The sequence below is a fragment of the Phocoena sinus genome, chromosome 4 (assembly GCF_008692025.1).
Source record: "Phocoena sinus isolate mPhoSin1 chromosome 4, mPhoSin1.pri, whole genome shotgun sequence".
NCBI classification, from domain to species: Eukaryota; Metazoa; Chordata; class Mammalia; order Artiodactyla; family Phocoenidae; genus Phocoena; species Phocoena sinus.
Genome location: NC_045766.1, coordinates 45760633 through 45783913, shown reverse-complemented (window position 1 = coordinate 45783913; position 23281 = coordinate 45760633). Strand labels below are relative to the sequence as shown.

The following is a 23281-nucleotide window of genomic DNA, read 5'->3' as shown; positions in this document are numbered from 1 at the left end:
CACAGCCCACTTACTGTTCTCAAGGAGCAATTTTTCCATTCATTATAAGGAAAATTACTTTTCTTTCCTCTTTTCCTGAGAGAACTAAGGGATCATAAATGGCCTTTTCTATGGCATTGTATAAGCGCTAGGAAAATTAAAGTGTGATGTGTTTTGAAAATATATTGTCCGTAAATTCGACAGTTCACAAAATATTGCTCTAATAGGTAATTTGCACAAGATTACTCACTATAGAAATATGACCTTAATGGTTTGAAGTAGGACTAAATCAGATTTTATACCTAGAAAACCAGCAGTATTTATTTGGGGATTTTTATCAGTCACAGGGAAGGCTTTTGCCTAATGTAAATGTAAACACAGACTAGAAAATACAGTGACACACACACACAGCTTAGTTTTCAGGGGTAGTTTGAATATAAGTAAAGAAAGTATAGTTCATTCATTATAGCTCTTAATAGCATGTATATTCTACATACTATTAGAGACACATACTGAAAGACACAGCTTCTTCACATCTCTGGGAGCAATCATGATCCATCAATGACTCATAACCACTCCAGCAGACTACGGCCTAATGACCTCTATAATTAGCCTATGGCAATGAATAAGTGAAGTTCTCTAATATCATGGCAGGGTAGATGTGTAATATACAGCTGAGCCACTTTAAATTTTGAACGTAACGGAAAAGAACTTTAAAACTTAATGAACGTTAGTCAAAACTATGGAGACACACCATTTTCTTAGTTATATTTTTTATACATCCATGGCTAGAAATAGCATCAAATGTGAGTTTTTTTAATTGGTTACAGGGGGACATTTTTAAAGATTAGCTATATAGAGTCATTCAAAAGTGGTTTAAAAGAACACCCAATGATTTGATCTGTATTGGTGTGTTTTGCTGAAAGCCTTACTTTCGGTTTCAAGGTTAGTAGGATTCGCTGGCAAAATAACCACTCTACACTCAAACAAGAATTTAGAGAGAGTTTACTGAGTTAACAAAGTTTGCAGTATACTAATTAAGAAAAGAATAGTATAACTAACTAAGAAAGAATGATACAGACAGGTTTACCCATCACCGAATTGGGGAAGCAGCTACATGCAGATCCAAGCAGCGCTGGGAAGTCCCTTGAACAGCAATCTGGAGTCCCATTTGGGAAGGTCCCAGGGCGGTGCATCCACCCCACGCGTGAGACTTCAGTTTGCCACTCGAAGGACCCCAGCTTTTAGCACCAGGCCACAAGCTGATAACGATCAGCCTACGTGCAAGTTTGCAGCTCTGGTTGTTGTCATAAATGCCTTGGTCTTAACTCTTAAGTCTGAGAATGTCCTTGAGCCCCGGGGGCTGGCCAGACCCTCAAGGTGCAAGAAGTCCCATGACTTACTCCCTGTTTTATTTAATGGTTTACAATGTGTGCTGGTGCCACCCCTGCTGGCCTGGGTGTACCTCAGCAGTTTGGCATGCAGCCAGCTTTAGCGTCATTGTCTGGTCAGAGAGAGGCCTAGTGCCACCTCTGAAGCCTGAACAAGACTACTTTACTAGCTTCCCCAACATGGTGGGTGGTCACTTTCTATAATCTTGGGGAGGAATTTTTGGGAGGATTGAAATGAGTGGAGGAAAACTTAGCACTCCTCTCATTTTCCTCCATCTTTTCCATCTCCCACCAGGTTGTCAGGACTTGGATCCCTGTGGCTGGAATTGAAAGTTGAATGAATGCATTCTCGATTATATTGTTTTACTTTCATGTTGATGAATTTAAAAATTATATTTCCTAAGTAGAAGGTCTTACGTTAGGATGGATTTTGCAGGGTCTTTTTTTAACCAAGAGGCATTTAGCAAAAGAGGCAAGAGAACAGGTCAGTTTTTTGGTTCTGGCTTGGGGAGGATGGTCCATTAAGCCAACTCCATAATAGTTTAGTGATTTGAGAAGAAATAACTGGAAGATTGACCGTCAGCTTATTAAGCTTTCTTTAAAACCCAGAGGAGGCTGTTAAGTTATACTGTAACTTTAACTTTAGGCTCTATTTAAATAAAGAAATTGATCTGATAATCCTGCCCAAGATGGAACAGAAATTACATTTATTGAGTTAGGTGCATAAATATGCCATCCAATTTATTTTATTCATAGTGCTCTGTAGCATTACCCACTTTACATACACTATCTAACTTAATCCTTAGCTTCCTCTCGGAAGGTAGGCAATATTTTATAGATATCTCAAATCTCTATCTTCAGCTCTTCTCTCTCCAAGCTCACTTATCCGTTTGCTTCCTGGATGCGTCTGACTGCAATCCCCAATTCTACATATTCTAAACTGAATGTATTATTCATTCCCTTTCCCCAAATCTGCTGCTTCTCTTAGATTCGGAGCTTCAGTTAATTGCTAGACACCCTGTTCACCCACCTTGGTTTTCCCTTCTCACTCAACTTCACAACCAAGTAGTCTCTAAGCCTTATCTATATGTTCTAAATATGTTTTCAAATCTGTTCCTATTACTACTAAAATGTATAATTCAGAGCATCATTTCTACATACATGAATGTCACAGCCTTCTTATTTGTCCTTTCCTCTAGTAATGCTTCCCTTTTACCTCTTAAATAGATTTGCTCATTTTAATGATTTCTACAGTGATTTCTTTCTACAATGCGATCTGTCTATGTCACTTCCCTGTTTAAAGCTTTTTAAAGTGTCTACAAGAAAACCCACGAAACGCTCTCTGGCCTGGACTTTTCTGAGCTTCATACTCACCCATTCTTGTGTACATTCCAAACTCAAATAACAACCTGCTGTCAGACTGTTCCCATACAAACCATACTGTTTCTCAACCCCATGCCTTTATTCTCTCCTCTTATCTAGAACTCTCTCCAATATTCTTCATGTGGCTAATGTTTATTCCTATTTCAAGTCTCATTCATATATCTTCTCCATCAGAACGTTTCTCTTTACGCCCAGGGTGGAATATGCCCCCTTTTGTCTTTGTGTTATTTAGTTTCCTGTACTTTATTTAACCTAAGAATATATATACTGAGCATTTAATAAGCATATATATATATATATATATATATATATATACATATACATATGCTATATATATATAGTTTCTGGGGCTCGTTAGATGCCCAATGATATTTGTTGAATGGCTTAATTAATGTTTATTGAATAGACAGGGAACCTGAGGATTAGAGAGATTGATTACCCAGTAATTACACTCCGAATTAGAGGAAAGCAGAGTAGCTATTCAAATCTATTCTCTCATTACAGTAAGCCAGAAAGCTAAGTATTACCAATTCTCTTTCACAAAGAGGGAGGCAAGGCTTGAAGAGGTTGGGTAGCCTGGCCAAGGCTAGCAGGCAGCCGAGTTAGAATTCTATGCCAAGGTCCATGCTCTTTCCACCATTCCTGAGTTACAGACGGAGTCATTAAATCTTGGGAGATCAATTATATTCTTTTAAATAAATAATATGAATGAGTAGGTTGGTCATGTCAAAGCTAACGAATCAGTTTTGTGCACTTGAAGAAACACATAAAAACCCACACATTTATCAACTTAACAATACCTTAGAATTTTAGCTTACCATGATTTTTCCCCCTTCCTTTCCACAAATATCTTTAAACTGCACCTAGATGGAAAACATGGAGTTAGGAGCAATGATGGACTGAAAGTGAAGAAGCAGGATTCCTTCCTTCAACGACATCACATTCTAGTTGGGGAGTTGAAGCATACAAGGCAAGATATGGAAAATGTCACTGTGAAATGGGCCTAAGCAAAGCCTGAATCAGAGAGCCCATGCTGGTTATTTAGAAATATGACCTTTCATATCTAGAGAATATTTCCATCAGAAAAAAGAAGCCCCAAATTCAGAACTTCTAGAAATATGTTTCTTATCACCTTAAGCAAAATATGCTTAGAGACAAAGTTGTGAATTGACATAGGGTCAGTTTAAAAATACCTGGTTAAATACCTAGCCGTATTTATGTTGGTAAAACTAAGTGAATAGATGATCAATTACCTTTGCATTTGTTAAAAGTAGTCATCTAATATGTATAGTTCTGGTGAAATCAAATAAATAATTATAATAGTTTAAGATTTGATCTTATTTTTATCTTAATTTTATGCCCTAAAATTCCATGATTCTGTATTTGCAACTCTCTGTAGAAATAAACTCAAGCTCTTTGCTTTCTCCACTTTATTTCTCTTCTTTTAGTTAAAGGAGAAACCTCTCTTTATGAAGGTGTTATCTCTGTAAAATATCTAGACTTATACAAATAAAAAGAGAATTTTTCATATAATTACAAATAATTCTGAAAATATGATTGATAGTAGCGTCCTTTAAAAGGTAAATGGTCAGTAAATAGCTGTTGATATAATTTTATTTCTAAAAGTATTTTTAAGGGAAATGAGATTAGGGATTTGAAGTTCCTCAACAATAAAACTTATCTATCACAAGATATTAAATTCTTAATAATTGCCTTGCTAGGGAACTATACATAATCTTATATATGACTCAGTCAGTTTCTATTATTAGGATAAGAATCAGAATGAAAACTTCCAAAGTTGTGACTTATTCTGAATAATATTGTTGGAGGCTAGGAGGGGGCGAGTATGTTTGAAATTCACAAGTAACCCTCAAAACTAATTTTGTGACAGTTTCAGTATCCAAAATTGGACTCCGCAAATTTTAGGAAAAAGAATAAAAATGAACTGATTTATTTTGACCTCATTCTCTATCTTGGAGATAATCCTTTTGGCCTAAAAAGCAATGTATTGAACACAGATACGTTCTTATGATCATTGGACTAACAAAACATGAACAATTAATCTCGGAGGGAACAAATAGTTGACTGTGTTCTTTTGTTCTCACCATGACAATTTCTACATGATAAGTTTTGGTAAAAGTTATTTTCCTATCTCATTCATCCTAAAAGAGATTGTTTTTTAAAACATTAAAAAATTTTTTGCCCTGGACAGGTAAACTAATTTTGCTTTCACAGAGTTGCTCATCATATCTAAATTCTGAATTAGAGATAAGGTTGGCATCATAAGAAGACACAATGACTCGGTAGCAGTACTCCCAGGATTTCAAATGTGAGGTGTGGAATGGAGCTAGTAAACTCCTTCAATGTCAGAAAGAACAAATCTCTCAGACTCCTAAAATGGCCTAAGAATGGGCTCATTCTGCACTTCAATTTTACTTTTGGCAAAAGTACAAACAAAAAAAATAGTTATCTTGGAAATGTACAAAGTAAGAAATACAGTGTGGATTCTGACGGTATTTTAAGGATAACTGTCATTTCAAATGAAAGTTTCAGGTTAGGTTTCAAGGGAAAGGTGGCAGCTAATTAGTTGCTCACCATTTTGACACACAAGGTCAAATATCAGAAGGGCTTTTTATACCATCTTATGAAAGGGATTTTGTGCCTTTGGGTGGTACTCCCTAAATATACCTAGTTAATATGGATAGCTTGGCAAAGAAGACATCTGACATTGTATTTTGTCTGAGAGATAATAGAAGAGATATGGACTGATCACTTCTCTCTCACTCCCACCCTCACATTCTCCATTCCCAAAAGGTAACCTCTTCAACCAAACTTACCAATAGGTAGAGAGAAAATTAAAAATATATGCATATAAAGCTATTATGAGATTAATGACAATTTCAGAACTGCAAATTACCTTATTTATATTATCTTTTCTTGCTAAGCCTTATATTAATACTAAGGTAACATTATTGATTTAAAAATAAAATAATTCATATATTGATTCAGCAAGTTTTTATGAAATGCCTATTATTTTCTAGGTACTATTCTAGGCACTACTGACGCTGAGGGGAAGAAACAAAGTCTTTGCTCTCCTAGAGCCTATTCATGGTAGGAGAGACAGAAAAGAAACAGACAAATAGGTCAAGACCCCAATATCACTTAATGATAATGTAATAAAGAAAAATGATGTAGATGAAGAATGAGAAACTCAAGGAAGAGTCTTTTGCTTGGATGGTCAGGGAAAGCTTACCCAAGTAGGTAACATCTGAGCAGAGAATTTTTCCTTCCTTCATTTGACAAATATTTATTGAATACTTAATATGTGTAGGTCACTGTGATTGCCACTGAGGGTTGTAGAATAAGACACGATCCCTGGTTTCTGAGAGCTTACAATCTAGCCGAGGAGCAGAGACTATATAATATTAATTAAATGTTGTAAGTAAACTGCAAATGATGTAAGAATTCAGAAGAGGGAAATATTTTTTTCAGTACTAGTTATTAAGGAAGACTACAGAACAAGATAGACTTAACAAATGGGTGTGTAGACAGGTAGATGTGGGTCTGTGTGTGAAAGGAAATCTATGGAGGAATTGAAAAACCCATCATGAATAAAAACAAAGCAGCTAGGGGACTTCCCTGGTGGTCCAGTGGTAAAGCATCCATCTTACAATGCAGGGGACGCGGGTTATCCCTGATCAGGGAACTAAGATCCCACATGCTGTGGGGCAACTAAGCCTGCACGCCACAACTACTGAGCTCACGCATCTCAAGTAGAGAGCCCGCCGTGCCACAAACTACAGAGCCCACAAGCTCTGGAACCCGCATGCCACAACTACAGAGCCCATGTGCCCTGGAGCCTGTGCACCACAACTAGAGAAAACCCACACACCACAGCTAGAGAGAAGTCTGCGCACCACAGCGAAGAGCCGGCGTGCCACAGCGAAAGATCCCCATGCCTCAATGAAGATCCCGCGTGCCGCAACTAAGACCTGACACAGCCAAAAATAAGTAAAATAAATAAATAAATAATAAATAAATTAAAAAAAAAAAAAGGCAGCTAGAAATGCAAAGCATACTTAGAGAGCAGTAAGAGTATTGCTTGGCTTGAACCTGAGATGTGCTTCAGAAACAGCCTCTGAATACTCCTAACAGCTCAAAACAGCTCCTACAAGCAAGAAAGTTATTTGAAAACTTGCATTCTATCTATAAAATCCAGGTGAATTTTACATTCTATTTCATGAATTCATGTATCTTTATTTAAAAATTTTTTTAAACATCTTTATTGGAGTATAATTGCTTTACAATGGTGTGTTAGTTTCTGCTTTATAACAAAGTGAATCAGTTATACATATACATATGTTCCCATATCTCTTCCCTCTTGCGTCTCCCTCCCTCCCACCCTCCCTATCCCACCCCTCCAGGTGGTCACAAAGCACCGAGCCGATATCCCTGTGCCATGCAGCTGCTTCCCACTAGCTATCTACCTTACGTTTGTTAGTGTATATATGTCCATGACTCTCTCTCGCCCTGTCACAGCTCACCCTTCCCCCTCTCCATATCCTCAAGTCTGTTCTCCACTAGGTCTGTGTCTTTATTCCTGTCTTACCCCTAGGTTCTTCATGACATTTTTTTTCTTAAATTCCATATATATGTGTTATCATACGGTATTTATCTTTTTCTTTCTGACTTACTTCACTCTGTATGACAGACTCTAGGTCTATCCACCTCATTACAAATAGCTCAATTTCGTTTCTTTTTATGGCTGAGTAATATTCCATTGTATATATGTGCCACATCTTCTTTATCCATTCATCCGATGATGGGCACTTAGGTTGTTTCCATCTCTGGGCTATTGTAAATAGAGCTGCAATGAACATTTTGGTACATGACTCTTTTTGAATTTTGGTTTTCTCAGGGTATATGCCCAGTAGTGGGATGTATCTTTATTTTTAATATAAAAATATTTTCCCTAAAGCCCTTTGAGTAAAATGAACACTTAGGAAGGCATGCCATATTTACCCTGTGGCTTCTAGTAGCCCTCTCAAATAGCTGGACATTCACATTTTACTTTGAAAACCAAGGCTAGAAGGATAAAGGGGAAAACTCTAAAAAAGTTGATTGGATCCAAATATTATTAGATCTTGAATAACAGGCCCCCAGACATTTGAATTTTGTCATGTAGGAAATCGAAAAAACTAAGAAATGGTTTTTAACAGGGCCTTAGCCTTACCTTTTGATCATGCTGTTTCCCTACTCTGCCTAGAGCGACTTCCTCTTCCAAATCTTACCCATCCGTTATGGTCCAGCTCAAAAATAACCCCTTCACTCAGCCTTCTGTGATTTCTACACCTGGATTTCCATGGCAGTTGGTCAGTACTTCCTTGGCACTTAGCACATTTCACTTTGCATTTTAGTCACTTTATGTTCATGGCTCTGTCCCCTGCAGCACCATGAACAGGGACTTCCAAGGAGAAAAGAAATGCTTGTAGAATGAATGTATATTAAGAGCTCCTGAATGGAACGATTAATCTGGTTGCAGGATGAAGAATATACCAGAGATGTGTAGCCTAGAAACAGTGAAATGGGTTAAGAGGCTATTAAAAATTTTCCACCATGAGCTAGTGAGTGCTGAGCTAGGAAGCTGTCGTTGGTTATTTAAAATAAAAAGGAAGGAATGAATATGTAACATATCACAGAGGAAGAATCTGAGTATTTTATTTGACTAGAGAAAAGAAAGCCATGCAGGAAGGTGGAATTCTGGTCTATTAACCAATTTTGGGAATTTAGGGAGTCCTCCTGTGGAGTGAAGATGAAACATTTGGATTTTTGATGTGTTGATGATGGAAACTATAATGGAACTGTCAGGTGTCAAGTGGGAGTGACTCAACACTGGAAAAAGTTCTAAATGTAGATAAATTTAAGAGCCATTTGTACAGAAGTGAGATTGGAAATTACGGTGGTGTACAAAATCTCTGAACAAGCCCTTTTGAGCAGTGAGAGGGGAGTGGAGGAATGACAGTGAGTAATGTCCATATTAACAAGAGAAATAGAGAAAAGGGAGGTGAAGTAGAGTACAAGGAATGAAAGGTTGGGGAGGCAGGAAGAGAAGCAGGGTGTTTGGAAACGGAAGAGTTTCCAGGAACAAACTCACATCCATCAGAGGGTGAGGAGTTAGTTACACTGGCAGGGCAGTTGGGAGACCTTTAGCATGGGCGGAATAGAAAGCAAGATTTCAGAAAGGTGAAGAGAGAACGTGGGTGGAGAAACCAAGCCTGGGGTTACAAATGCTCCTTTGAAATGTGTGTGGCTCTAGAAGGAGGGAGAGGCTTACCAGAGGCTGGGAGCCAGAGTTGCAATCAAGAGGAAACACGGTGTCCCCATATTTTGATGCCCCCCCCCAATTTAACTTTAGGCTCCTCCCTTCCCTACCAGGCACAAGACATTTTATTCTCTGTCTTTTCTGGTCTGTCCTCAAATTCACCAGAAGTGCCCCAGAGTACTGACCTTTTCAAAACTACTGTTTCTGTTGAAAACATATCTGTCCTCCATCCCAATTCTTTGAAGTGGCATTTTCAAGTGTTCCACAAATATAGTTCCTCAAGATGCTGTATGAAAAAGGACCCACAGACTCTACCCTTTTTTATTGTTACTGTCAAAAACCTTTTGGTGGTTCCATGTTGGAGAAATTTTGTTTTAGGGTCTTGGTTGTGGATAATTAATCTGATAGATGCATGCATGGTTGGTTTAATGATTATGAAAGGAAGATTAACCTTCTGATATTAAATATTTATAATTTGCCAGAGAATTCAGGAGAGAATCCAAAAGCAAGTTTGGTGTGGAGATTCAGCCTTATGGATGACAAGTAGGGATAAAATTTTGGGCAGCAGCATCTTTTAGACCTCTCAAATCATACCATCCAAGTGCATGATGGCTACTCAATATCTATATCACTTTTATATCCGCAGCTAAGTGCTATATCCTTTTTTACTAGGGCTATTACTCTGTTTTACTCTAAGTAAAAACTTCAATCAGTTTTTCATCCAGCCTGAAGAATGGAAGGGAGGAGTACAACACCGTAATGATATCGTATGCACTGCATTTTTACCTTCACAAATTCTTGTTACAGGTTACTTGAACCTTCACTTGACCATCAGTTGTGAAAATTGTATCTTGGTTTATAGTGAAGATTGCACAAGATAATCTGTGTAAGGGTTTAACCCAGTGCTCACAATAAGCTCATCAGTAAATACAAGCTTTTATTTTCATTGTCCTTTTTTGAGGAGCAGCATTAGGGCTGTTGGGTACAAATCACACTTCCGTGGTACTCAGATATTTTATAATGGAAACACATTAACCCTGTGGCACAATTTAGTCTAAATAACATTGGTTAAAGACTGGTCTCATGAAACGTCTATAAATCCAAGCTCTTGAAAGGATCTACAGGCATACTTTGACATGATATATTAAAGAGGATCAGAAATTGCTGAATCATTTCCAGCCAAAGAAATAAATTTATAGAGACAGATTGCACCATGAAATTATCAAGTCTGTATTTTGACAGACTAATTTTTTTTTATAGAACCAGAAATGTCATCAATTAAGAGGAATGAAAATTACAGGAAAAGAGCTTGGATATCTATGAAGTGTTACAATGCAAGGTTTCCTGCTCTATCTACATTTAAAGTTTCATTGTTTTCAGAACTTGCCTGATTATCTTCTGGGGGGCCAACTCTGCAGTTGAATTTGCTATGTAGCTGCTGGAAGTCTACTCCCATGGACAGCTAATCCATGGAAACCCATCATCCTCGGGCAGTTTACAGAGTTCAGCATGTATTACTCTCTTCTCTCTCCAAATCCCAAGAAAGACACCATGAGTACAGCCCACTCAGCTCTTGTCTTCTGCTCTCCACTTGATGTTGGCACTCTGCTCACTAGGGAGCTTTGCTCACTGGACTGCTGAGAGCAGTGGTCTGGGCATGCACTGCTCCTCCCGAGACAGGCTTGGTCAGACTTAGCCTCGCTATTTGGGCTTTTCTATGTTTTCTGTAATGAGCAGTAGGGAAGGACTTTGTATAGGGAAAGTTTTAATATTGGAGAAAGTAGCATTCAATAAAGGACATAAAAGAGAAGGAATTGAAAGAACACACACACATCAACTATACTTCAATTTAAAAAAAAGAACACACATGCACATACATACACACACACACACACACACACACATACACACATGAAGACTGTAGGAAACAGAAACCAAGAAGGACTTAATTTGTTTGCCCTCACTCAATAATAAACAAATAGGATAAAAATTATTCACACTTTTTCAGTATTTGTAATATGCTAGGTACTAAGTGCTTTTCATTCTTTACAGCAGCCCTATGAAAAAAAGAAAATTATTAACCAAGGTTTGTAGGTGAGGAACTTGTGGCATCAAGTAAAGTTAAATAACTTGCCCAAGGTTGCACAGCTAGTAGGTGGTAGAACTGGGACTCAGACTCAAGCTGTTTAGTTACAAAGCTTTTATTCTGAATGCTTTATTACTATAAAATGAAAAAGATATCACAATAATTTCTGTCACACTTACTGAACAGATATTTCATGAAGTTTCTAAGTTCTAAAGTTTAATAAAAACACTAGTAATGGGCTTCCCTGGTGGCGCAGTGGTTGAGAGTCCGCCTGCCAGTGCAGGGGACACGGGTTCGTGCCCTGGTCCGGGAAGATCCCACATGCCGCGGAGCGGCTGGGCCCGTGAGCCATGGCCACTGAGCCTGCGCGTCCGGAGCCTGTGCTCCGCAACGGGAGAGGCCACAGCAGTGAGAGGCCCGCATACTGCAAAAAAAAAAAAAAAAAAAAAAAAAAAAACACTAGTAATTACTATTCATTCATGTCTCCAAATACATAGTGAGAACTTACGAAGTGCCAGATTCCATGTAAGTTATTTTGACAATGATTTCTTCTAATTGCTGTTGTTCATATTTTCTATCTAACTTTGAGGCAAGTTCTGTTCTCTGTCTTGGCTCATATAGGGAGCTGTGATGGAGGAACTGTCCTGTGGAACAATAGCACAGAAAATGCTCACTATATCCTTCACCCTGATTATCAGCGGCTGCTAAAATCAAAATCGGGTGAGCCTAAGTTTGCAACTAAAATAATGTGGCTGAGTTCAGCCACAGTAAGCCTGGTTGTTTGTTCATGGACCTGCTGCAGCTTGCTCCTAAATTATAGATGATTGGCTATAAGCACAAGGGATTAGTGATGTCGTCTCGTCAAAGTGACTAAAAAGAACCTTGAGATTTACTTGGCTTAGCAAATTCTCCATGGCTGCTGTTCCTTCTCTTTATGCTACATCAGCGTTTCTGAATTACTGACAGCAGGGAGCAGGCCTCTCATTTTTATCTAGTTTATTTTTTGCCAATAAACCTCGCCAAATTGCCTTTGGCTGAACCTTGGGTGCCCCTTGGTAGGAAAATGGGAACTCGTGTTCACTTGATAGGCTTCTCAGGCTCAATCTAGAGCTTGTATTAAATATTATACTACCTGGAAATCTTAAATTATTTCTTGCTTTAGAAATCTGTGAGAAGCATGAGATGGGAGTAACTTGTGTTTGATGGGAGTTTAGCATAGCAGATGAATATTTTATACTTAAGCAAAATGTCTTGACAATTGCCTTTCACATTTTATTTTAGTTTCTTTAGACACTAAAGGTTTTTCCTTAGACTTATTTATTTGGGTAATGAATATGTCATTCCTCATGGCCCAGTGAGGTTCTGTTGTCTCAACTGGATAAACTCACAGAGGCTGAGTTAGACCTTATGAAAGGACTGGTCATCAGATACAGCTTTTGTGTGTGTGTGTGAAAAGCTAAGGGAGTAATGTTTTAGGAGGAAGATGACTAACTTAAGAGATTTAGAGTTTACTTGGCTGCAGGCACAAAACTCGGACCTGCTTTATGTCCAAAGAGCTAATCATGAGGGTTCATCTGAACCCTCCATGGAGAGGGTGGAATTCTGCATCTTTGTCTGCATTAGTCCTCAGGAGAGCACAGTCTTGTTCTGATAGTGAACCTAATTGTGGCTATGATTAAAAACAGACAGACAGATAGGAAAGAAAAGCAGATAATGTCAAATGTATAAAAGACACAAGAGGCATTGCTATAGATTTCTTGCTTTGAAATTTTGAAGACACCTCTGTATAGGTTTTTCATAACTGTGTGCAGACTGTTTATAGATTCTGAGATGAATATCCCCAGTTTTTATCAGTGTGGCTTGGAGATGATATCATTATATCATTGAAGCACCATTAGGAATATCCTTTCCAGGGTAACTCACTGAAATAATATTGCTTAAGAATGATCATTGAAATACATTACATAGTCGTATCTCATGTTCATTAAATTATTTGCAAGCTTAATATTAATGATTAATAAGTTGAAAATGCCATGATATTAAAATCACATTTGTCTTGAACGTATCAGGATCTCTAAGGTGTTAGCAGGGACTATAAAATGAAGTCCCTATTAATTCACATCAAGGGAAAACACAGTAAGCTTGTACGGAGCATGAGAAATAAAGATGGAATCAAGCAATCCTTGTAGTTGGGGTTGAGGAAGTGAACAGCACAAGCCTCCGTAGATGTTGACTGGAAACATATTGTGAGATTTGCTGGAGTCTTTGGAGGCTGTGATGGGGGTGAGCCTATTGTTTTTCATAAGTGTTTTGTTTGAAAAGCATATGTCTCTTCATTTAAGACACCTGGCTTCTCTCCATCTCAGATAGAGAGCCTCAAAAGCTTCCTGGTGCCGGGAGGAGCTGCTTCACCCACCCCACGTCTGACCAGGCTACTCTGGGAGCCTGTTCCTTTGAGACAGACACTGAGTGCAATAAAGCGGTTATGAGGCTTTGCTTCCTTGAAGCAAGAAAAAACATTGCAGCCACAGGTAAAATATATATTTATATTTTGACTGTAGACTGCTTTGATATATTGTAAAGTGTCGGAGCAGGGAACAAAAAGAAAGTTCAATCTAATCCGATCTAGGTCTTGTAGAGTTTGACTGCGTCTAGCAAACAGTGAGCACCAGGTCACAAGAAGCCACAGGCCGTGGCAGACGAGGTTAGGATTCAGGAGGATGGGTCCAGAACAGGAGCTAGACCAGACCCCACAAGCAATTTATACAGTGCTGTGTATGTCAGGATCAGAGTGAGGAAAAACTCTGGGCAACAATCAGAATTGGTGTTGTAGCCATGGCGTAGAGATTTGGTAGGGTGGAGGGCACAGCAAGAAATATGCTCCAAGTATATGAGCCAAAGCTTAGGTCTGCATGGGGTAGAAGGGTTGAGTCTTGAGATGACCACACTGGCACTTATTATCAAAGTGGGCTATGAGAAAATAGTGAGAAACTTGGAGATTGGGGGCAATAGCAAAATTTGAAATAGCTGCTGCTAACTGCTGATCCCAGGTCAAGAGAGCTGCCTGCTCTTTGTCTTAATTTTTTTTGGTGTGGGGCTATGGGTAATGCTTTGGGTGTCTTTACCAACTACGAATCCTTTCCAGAATAAGTCAGAGTTCTGGTTAGAGCTTCTTCTAAGATGTATGCTAACGTATGATTTACCATAGTTATTTGATATTATAATAGATTGAATAACTATTTGCTTAATTTCCCCTTTGTCTTCAATGGCTGTGTTAGTGTGGTGTTGATGCAGCCTACATGCTCCCAGAGTAAAAATCTGCTCCTGAGAACAATGCGTAGTTTTGACCTTTCACCTAAAAAAGTAATTTTTTAATTTTAGAAATACTTTTCCTCAACAATAGGAATCTAGACATATATATGTTATATGATTGAAAAAAGAAATCTGAACCATGTTTTCCACATTCACTCTCTCATATTCGACTTGCAGATGGAAAATCTGCATGATTTTCTTATATAATTTTTCTGCATTAAAAGTCGATAAAGGTATACCCCTATAGAGTTTTAGAACCATTGCAAAATATTTAGAATAGGCCTTGAAACAGATTCTAAAACTCTCTATTTTCCAGGACGCACTTATACTTACAAAATGAACTATTATCCTGAAATTGCTCTCAACACTAATTCTTCTTACTGCTATCAGTATTCCCAAATTGTATCCACTGAAGCGGCTACATACCATTATTTCTACCTTAAACAGATACGATTGTTAATAGGCAGCACATTTGTGAAGCAAATTGGAAGTCTACAGATTTATCAAATAATAATAGGAACTTTGCCACAGAAGAATAATTTAGGTAAAGTGCTTCTACAAGCCTATAAAAATGGAAAATGAAAAGGTTAGTTCTAGGCCTATGAACCAAGAAAGTGTTCCATAAGGACTTACAATGAATTCTTGATGAAAGATTAAAAAACAAGCTCATAAGTAGAATTCAAAGCATACAGCTACATAGAGGAATCAATAGCTATGCTGCTATAACTACATATACGCATCCAGCTCTGTGCAAGAGGAGTTTTACTTCTTCGGTATATGTGTCCAACGGGTAATTAAGAAAGATGTGTTTTACGTAACTGAAATATTATTATAATGTTGAAATTAGTATTCTGTAAGTTTATTTGAAGTAACAGATTACTTCTATCAAAATTAAAAAACCCAAATAATATCAAAACAATGAACGAAGGAGTGGTAACTAGATTTAATGGAACATCTTATACATCCTATCTCATTTAATATTCAACAAAAACAAGTGAATGTATCATAGGGTTTTTTCCAGTTTATATTTGAGAGAATCAGAGTGCTGGAAGTTGATTTTGGGGCTACTCACCTCTCCAACATCCATATGCTTTCTACAGGGCAAACCAGTGAGGAAGTTGTTTCTTGTGTTTGTAGTTTCCTAATTAGAGGTTCTCTTACATATTAGGGGGAGCCAACCTGGTGTCATGTGGAGGATCTGGGTATGTCAGATTCTGGGATACATTTAAGAAGCACCTTCTGGCTGAATTTTTGGCTCATAACGTTGTTGGTTCCATTATTGTGTCTACTGATAAGTCAAATTGATACCTCGCCGCAGGAGATCTTGAGGGGTGGTTGAAAATCTGGAATACAGAGGTACATTGAAAAAATTCTAACATTATCTTTATAATCTTTGACTGCCTTTTGTTGCAGATAACTATGAATCAGGTCTTGTCTGTTTTCTAGATAAAGGAAGACACGATCAATCTGAGTATTTTAAAGAAAACATATGTATTGATCAGACTTCTTTTAAATAATTCATGGGGAAAAACAGATTTTTCTCAATATTGAAAATCCTCTGTTAATATATCGTCAAATCAATCCCCCAATTTAGGAACGCAGTATTGTCAGTAATATATCATGCATTGTTTGAGAATAAACAGTTAAGATATGCCTTATTTGAAATGAGACCGTAAACATAATTTAAATAGAGTCCTGGCCTTTCATCTAACATTATTGTCATCCTGAGTTAGTTTGGGATTTTTGTGTCACTGATTACCTGCTCAATTTTCTAATAATACTATAAAATAGTAGTATTTTTTGTATTTTATACAAAAAAAAGACTTTACGAAATAACTAAGGAAAACTATCAAAGGTATAAAATGAGCAGTTTTACTAGCACATATTTCTTAATTAAAATAAAATTGCAGTACAGATTGTGTTTGGTGGACACAGTTTATGTGGCACCCATACCTGGAACAGCCCTATTTCTTGCTTCAGCACCATCTAAAGGACTTATACTCCAGACAACACCCGCTTGAAGACACTCTTTTTTTTTTGCACCTCATCTCACCGGAGCCCATGTGGCATGGCCATATAGCAATGTCAGCATTGCATTAACTTCTCCAACTGCCAGAAGCAGCTTTTCAACTCCTTTCATGTTCAGAATGCCAGCTTTGCCCCACGCTGTCTCATCACACCTGCCCACACACCGATTTGAGTTCCCACCCAGACACTCTTTTTCCTGAGAAGAGTCTAGCACTTGCCTTATTTACAGAGCAGAAGAGGCTGTACAGCTCTTGGAGACTTCCGCATTACCCGGCCCAAAACGGTCTACCTGCACAATTTACCATCATTTTCTGATTTACCATCACCCTCCGTGTCCTAAAGGGCTGTACGGAATTCTGTCAGCACAGGTTGATATCCTCAAGCCGACTTCACAAAGGGAGCAACAACAGACTTCGTCTTCCAGCATGAAGAGAATCGCCATACTCAGGGCATGAGAGTGGCACCTGAGGCTGCTGAATAGGACCATGTTAACTGGCCAGATAGAAACTGAGGTTCCAGGCTATGCTCACACCACCATGTCTGAACAGTGCTGGTTGAAACAGATCGGGATGATATTTTGTCCCCCAAAGTACAAAGGGAACAGGAGCTGAGTTCCCATGAAAATAAATGGAAAAAAGAAAAGAAATGTGAGACAATAAATATTTTCTTTCTTCTGTTTTTTTGTAAGCAGGTATAAATCACAGCTTAGTTTCATCGGAGGAAGGGGTTAAAAGCATGAGCTCTGAAATGGGCCAGCTTGAGTCAAACGCCAAACTCTACCACTTATTAGCTTCTGTGAGCTCAGGCAATTTATTCAAACTCTCTGTGCCTCTGTTTCCTCATCTATAAAATAGGAATAATGAGCATTCGTCCCTCATGGGATGGGCAATTGTGAAGATTACATGAAATTATTCATGTAGAGACCTTAGAACAGGAGAAACTCAGCAAACATTAGCAATTGTTATTTAGGCAGGAATAAGTCAGACAATGAACAGAAGAGTTTGGTTTTTTCCTAAAATTTTCTATATTTGATTATTACCTGATTCTTACTTGGCTGTCATAGTCATCTGTTTGATAATAATGCAGTAAATCCATCCACATTGTAGTGTGTTTCTACTAAATTTTGAAATTGAAGGGATCCACTTATTTTGGAGGAGAAATTTTTCTCAGAAATCCTGGTACATTTTGAGCTGCGTTGAGGCCCCAAACTTTTCATGTCTCCAGTGTCCTCCATTTGATGGAACTGCCTTGGTTAATAAGGGAGGCCTGGAGCTACAGTTCCAGAAATGGAAGTCAGTTCTTTCATGACTAATGAACTTGAATGGCCGATGAGATTCAAATGGAAATCAGGCCTAGCTCATAATAAATGTCAAGTAAATATTAGAATAATAAGAAAATGATATTTCTACCTGACCAAAGATCTGGACAGGAGCACCACAGACAACAGTCACACAAATGCTGCAGTCTTCAGAGGCGGAGAGAACCAGTAAGCGGCCGCCCGGCTCACACATCTCTACGGAAATTATCCAGTCTTCGTGAGGTCGGAACGATCTTTTCAGAGTTGGGGCTTCTGTGAGTTTGTTCTTACTGGAATTAAGACAGTACTCCTGAATGAACAGAAATGCCAGAATTCTAAAATGTGCAAATATTAAATGATTGCAGTGATGTAACACTTTTTTTTAAAGTCTGATACGGAAATTGAAAAAGGTACATTTGGAAACAGCAATCCGTGATACAAATGCAAAAGAACAGCTCATGGTAACAGAGTTTAGGAAAATCGTATGAACGTTCAAAAAAAGGTTTCTAACTGATTTAACTAACTTGAGAAGTGGAAAGAAAGGAAGGAGGGGATGGGGGAGGATGGAAAGAAAAAAAATCAACAGTAAAATCAGCTATTTGATGAAACTGATGAACTTCATCATGTATATAGGTCGTCACATATTCGTTATCCATTTTATATATATTAGTGTATATATATCAATCAAAATCTCCCAATTCATCGCACCACTGCCCCCCGCCCCTGCCACTTTTCCCCCCTGGTGTCCATATGTTTGTTCTCTACATCTGTGTCTCTATTTCTGCCCTGCACACTGGTTCTTCTGTACCATTTTTCTGGGTTCCATGTATATGCGTTAATATACGATATTTGTTTTTCTCTTTCTGACTTACTTCACTCTGTATGACAGTCTCTAGGTCCATCCACATCTCTGCTTTTGTATTTCAAAGGACTCAGCCTCAGAAAGCCTGCGTGAAAATAGTTTGGTTTTTTTCCCTTCTGTTCGAGATAGGAAAAGAGCCACCAGAGCTGGGTAGTTTTAGAAAGTAAAGGCGGGCAAAGCGGGGGACAGCTGGGTTTTCTAGTCCCTTCTGCTTGAGCTTTAAATGTTTTTTAAGAACTCACTTTTGTCAAGCTGTCTTGGATATGGGTGCCGCTAGTTCCAAGGGCCATAGGAGGCCGTGGGAGGGGAGGGCAATGGAGAGCAGGGGAGGAAGAAAGAGAGAAAATTAGCAGATACTGGAAAAAAGCAACAGTGAATGTCCTTCTCATAGTGTGAGAAGAGACACCCTTTCACAGAAAGAACAGAAAGATATGGGAGGCAGACGGAAATACAGAGATAAGAAGAGACTCAATTCTTAAATATAGCTCGGATCAGAGCAATTTTTCCTGAACCAGCTTGATTTGTACAGTGTAGTGACTTTTGACCTACATTTGAATGTTGCATTTGTCTTTTCGTGGAATTAATTCTGTTCTAGCAGTTATAAAAACAAAAGGAAAAGCAATCGTGTATTTTAATTTCTTACACTAAGGCTTCATTTTCCAATCACATTCAGTCTGATTAAAGTATTCAAAATTTAATGCAGTGTGATTCAGTATATTTCAAAAAAGAAGTTTTTTTTTTAATAACTGTGAATCAGTTTTATAACATAGCTATTGATCTGAGGTTGGTTTTCAAGTTAGATTTTTAAAAGTATGTGGTGTGCTACGTCTATTTCTAGAGTTGGAGAGATAGGGGTACGGATGGTTTATCTGTGGAGATACATTTATCCCAAGAAACTGTCAGATGATTGTGGTATAAAAAGAAATTAGATGACGCTTGTGCTTCTTCAGTGTCCATCTCAGCACTGACCACTGTTGTGTTGGGCAGAGTGTGTACTGGCACCCCTCCTCAGCTGATTGCTTTGATGGCCAGTGACTTTGATCGAGCCTATTCACCCAGTGTTTAAAATTTGATTTAGTTGCCCACGTTTAAACATTAAGAGGTTTCATATAATATCCAAATTTCTTGCTTCTCTTGGAAAAGAACATGTCATTCCCTGAGAGTAGCTGTGGCCCCCTTTATGGAAAATGGGTTCCCTCTAAGTCAGTGTAATGCCACCTTTGTTTCCCTTTTGCCTATGAACACTGAGGCTGACTTTCATTTGCTATTTAGCATCTTATACGAGACTTGATTTATTCATTGACACTGCCTTCCTGACCCCTGTAGGCATTGTACTTTGTAAATCCTCTGACAAAGGTTGATCATTCATAGTCCAGTCAGATATGCTGGGGATCCCTAACGTTCCCTCATATCACACAGGCTGTGTTCCCTGCTGCGTTCCTGTGGATACCGTGTGAACAAATAGAAGACAAGGAAATTGCTTCTGTATTTAAAACATAAATTGTCAATGGGGAGCTCTCACTAGATGGATACACATTAAGAGCGGTAGACAAGATCTGCGAAAATTATCATGTAACACATATATTTTTCTAGGAAAAAGTACTCAGTAATTGGACTGGCTTTTGAGATTTGGGGAGGGGAAGATGCAAAGAAAGTAGTGGTGTGAAAAATTCAGACAGTTCTTCAACCGAAGCTTTGTTTTTCTTTTTAGTTAATATACATCTTGCTATACAGGATTTTAAAGTGGGAATGTTAATTTCTTTTTAGCAGTTCATTATTATCTCTTCAGAAAATATCTGTTTGTTTCTTATGATACATCACTTTCTAACTTTATTAAAGTTACATGTATATGTCCCATCTCCCTTAGAAGACTGTAAGCTCCTTGATTTCAGGAACCATATCATCTTCATTTCTGGTGTCCCCAGGACTTCACTTAATAATCTAGCACATGTTAGACACATATAAATGTTCAAGGAAAATACATTTTATAAAAGTAAATCTCTGTTTCTTCAGGCAAAGCATTGGCGACTTGAGAACTGTTTTTCCTTTCCTAAAAGAAATACTAATTTAACGGAAGATAAGATTCAAGAGAAAAGCATAAAGGAAATTCCTTTGCTTTCTAAGGAGGAATCATGGTTAGACCCATCAAAACATTCTCTACTTGATAAGAAAAACAAAGAGTCAACATACAAGTAAGTACATCTTACCTGTAAAGAGTAAAATTGGCCCTAAATTCCTTCTGTGCTTTGTGGAATGTTCAATGACTACTTCAAGATTTTGCTAACATTTAGGTTATTGGTGTGTGTAGCAATGGGAGAACGTATGTTCTCAGGGTGATACCTGATTCTTACTTCTTGTCTCTGTTGAATGCTTGACTTCTGTTCTGTGTCTTCCAGTCTCTTGTTTCTATTCCATTATCAACCTAATTTTGGAAATTAACCCCTTTCTTTAAAAGCAATATATGTGTGTATATGTGTATGTATGTATCTACCTAGCTAGTTACCTGTCCATCTTAGAATGTATGTCAGATTTTACTCCTGGTTTTGGTAAGGTACACAGAGGTATATATGTCAGAAGTTCAAAGAGCTTGACTTTGAATATTGGATATCACTCTCCTTTTATGACTTCTAGCCTTTCCTTCCTGTTGTTCAGCCATTTCTTCTTTTCATGCCACTCTGATGGATCCCATTCTTACATTCCTCTAACTCTAATGCCAGGCAGTTTTAATTGTTTCTTTTGTTTCCCATATTCTTGCTAACTCATGCTCTCATAATTTCACCTTTCATATTAAACAATCTTTTGAGAAAACAATTTTGTTCATTGTATTTTCTTTGATACAATTGGCATTTGTATTACCGTGTGCCTATATTACTTTTTTTAAGGTCTACAGAAAAATTGCATAGAAAACACAGAGAATTCCTACATACCCCACGCCTATCCCACACAGTGTCAAACATTAGTGTGGTACATTTGTTATGATTGATGAACCAATATTGATACTTTATTGTTAACTAAAGTCCATAGTTTACATTAAGGGAGTACAGTTGAGGGTTCTCTGATGACACCAGGCAGAGACCTCTGCATTGCACCTTTCTAAATTAATGCACTCTTTGGCTAAACTCTTGGGGCTCAAACCCACCAGTTGGGGTTTTTCTGTTCCAGTCTCCTCACACTGGCAGCCTCGCCTCTTGCACAGCTTCTCTTGGGTTAACTTCTGCTTGACCAATAGGAAGCTCACACGTCCTTGCCACACCAACTGCTCCACAGCTACCCCTTCTCCTCCTCTCACTGGGGTACTTTCAACCACAGTAGACTTTTTCAGATATTAATGAGTCACTGGTTCACTGTGTCTCTCTAATGGTTACCCCAGGGGGCATGTGTTAAACTCTCTGCCTGGTTTATGTGAACAGGAGCTAGAACTGAGGGGGAAGCATTCCTCCTCTCCCGTGGGAGTGGTTCTCAGTGCACACCTACGACTCTCTCCAGTGCAGTCCTCTCTTAGGATTGCTGCATCCTTAGTCTGTTTCTATCCTAGAGTGGTGGTTGGCCTGAGTATCACAAGATGCTACCTCCTTGACAAAGTGGGCCTGCACAAGGAATCGATCTAGCACCTCACTTTGGAATGTGGGAATACATTTTACCTCTTAATTAATTAATTATTTTGCTTTCAAACATTTTGGACCTCTGATGACGAGGTAGGAGAGAAAAAAAAAATTCCCCTTTAAACATCCTGTTACACTAAGTTACCTTTTGGTATTTGTTCTTCCATTTCCTTGAATTATGGCTTGCTGAAATGTCAAGTGGCACTTTACTTTCAGGCAGAAGAATCTTTCAGTTTAGAAATACAGCATGACCGACCCTGTACGAGAATAGAGGGCTGAGAATGGAAAGACTTGGTGTACAATAAAATGCCCCCACCCAGTCACCCAACTCAATTGTACAGATCAGGAGATAAAGTTACCCCAGGGTAACACAGATTGACCATTGTTTCTCTTCCTGTGACACTCCTAGAAGAGTGAATGCAAGTGTCACAGATCCCTGTTTGAGTATTTCAGCCAAGATATTAAGTTCCCATTACTTACGACAATCTCAGTTATTCTTTTTTTTTTAATTAGCCTTTCCTTAGGTTTAAAAATTGGCACTTTAAACTGTTGACTTCTTTCCTGACTTCTATCCATCTTATTTCATTTCCTATTGTTCCATGACACTTTACTTGTCTTCTGAAAATTAGTGCCGATGTATACGTTCCTAACTTCACAGATTTCTCTTAAAACTAGAGCTTTGCATTCTGCCAGAGGAAATAAGACTACAGCAGAGTGATCATCTCACCTTCGTTATACATTTCTGTGGGCCTTGGGAGATGTTTCCGGCAGTAAAAAGCAAAGTTATCTCTGTTTATACCACATCTTTTCAAGTGACAACACATCCCAAAATACCTGTGATATTTAAAATTTCTGCCTTTAATTCAAATGAGTGAATTGAAATAAATTTTAAGACTGTAATAATGAGATAGAAGGGAATAATATCATTTTGGAATTTTTGAACTATTTGAAAGGAAAAGGTTAAAAACGTATCCTCAGAATTGACTTGGCAGGTACAGCCCTCACTTCTCCCAGAAACA

At 38.2% G+C, this 23281-nt stretch overlaps 1 protein-coding gene across 1 annotated transcript in view; it reads left to right on the top strand.

The window, feature by feature from the left end:
- The window catches only part of WDR49 (WD repeat domain 49), a 130837-nt gene that overhangs the window by 98682 nt on the left and 8874 nt on the right, over positions 1 to 23281 (top strand). Inside the window, 6 exon segments of the mRNA XM_032631051.1 lie at positions 3184 to 3195; positions 9773 to 9882; positions 11783 to 11881; positions 13528 to 13692; positions 15642 to 15829; positions 20785 to 20852. Coding sequence (XP_032486942.1) covers positions 3184 to 3195; positions 9773 to 9882; positions 11783 to 11881; positions 13528 to 13692; positions 15642 to 15829; positions 20785 to 20852 — 642 coding nt within the window.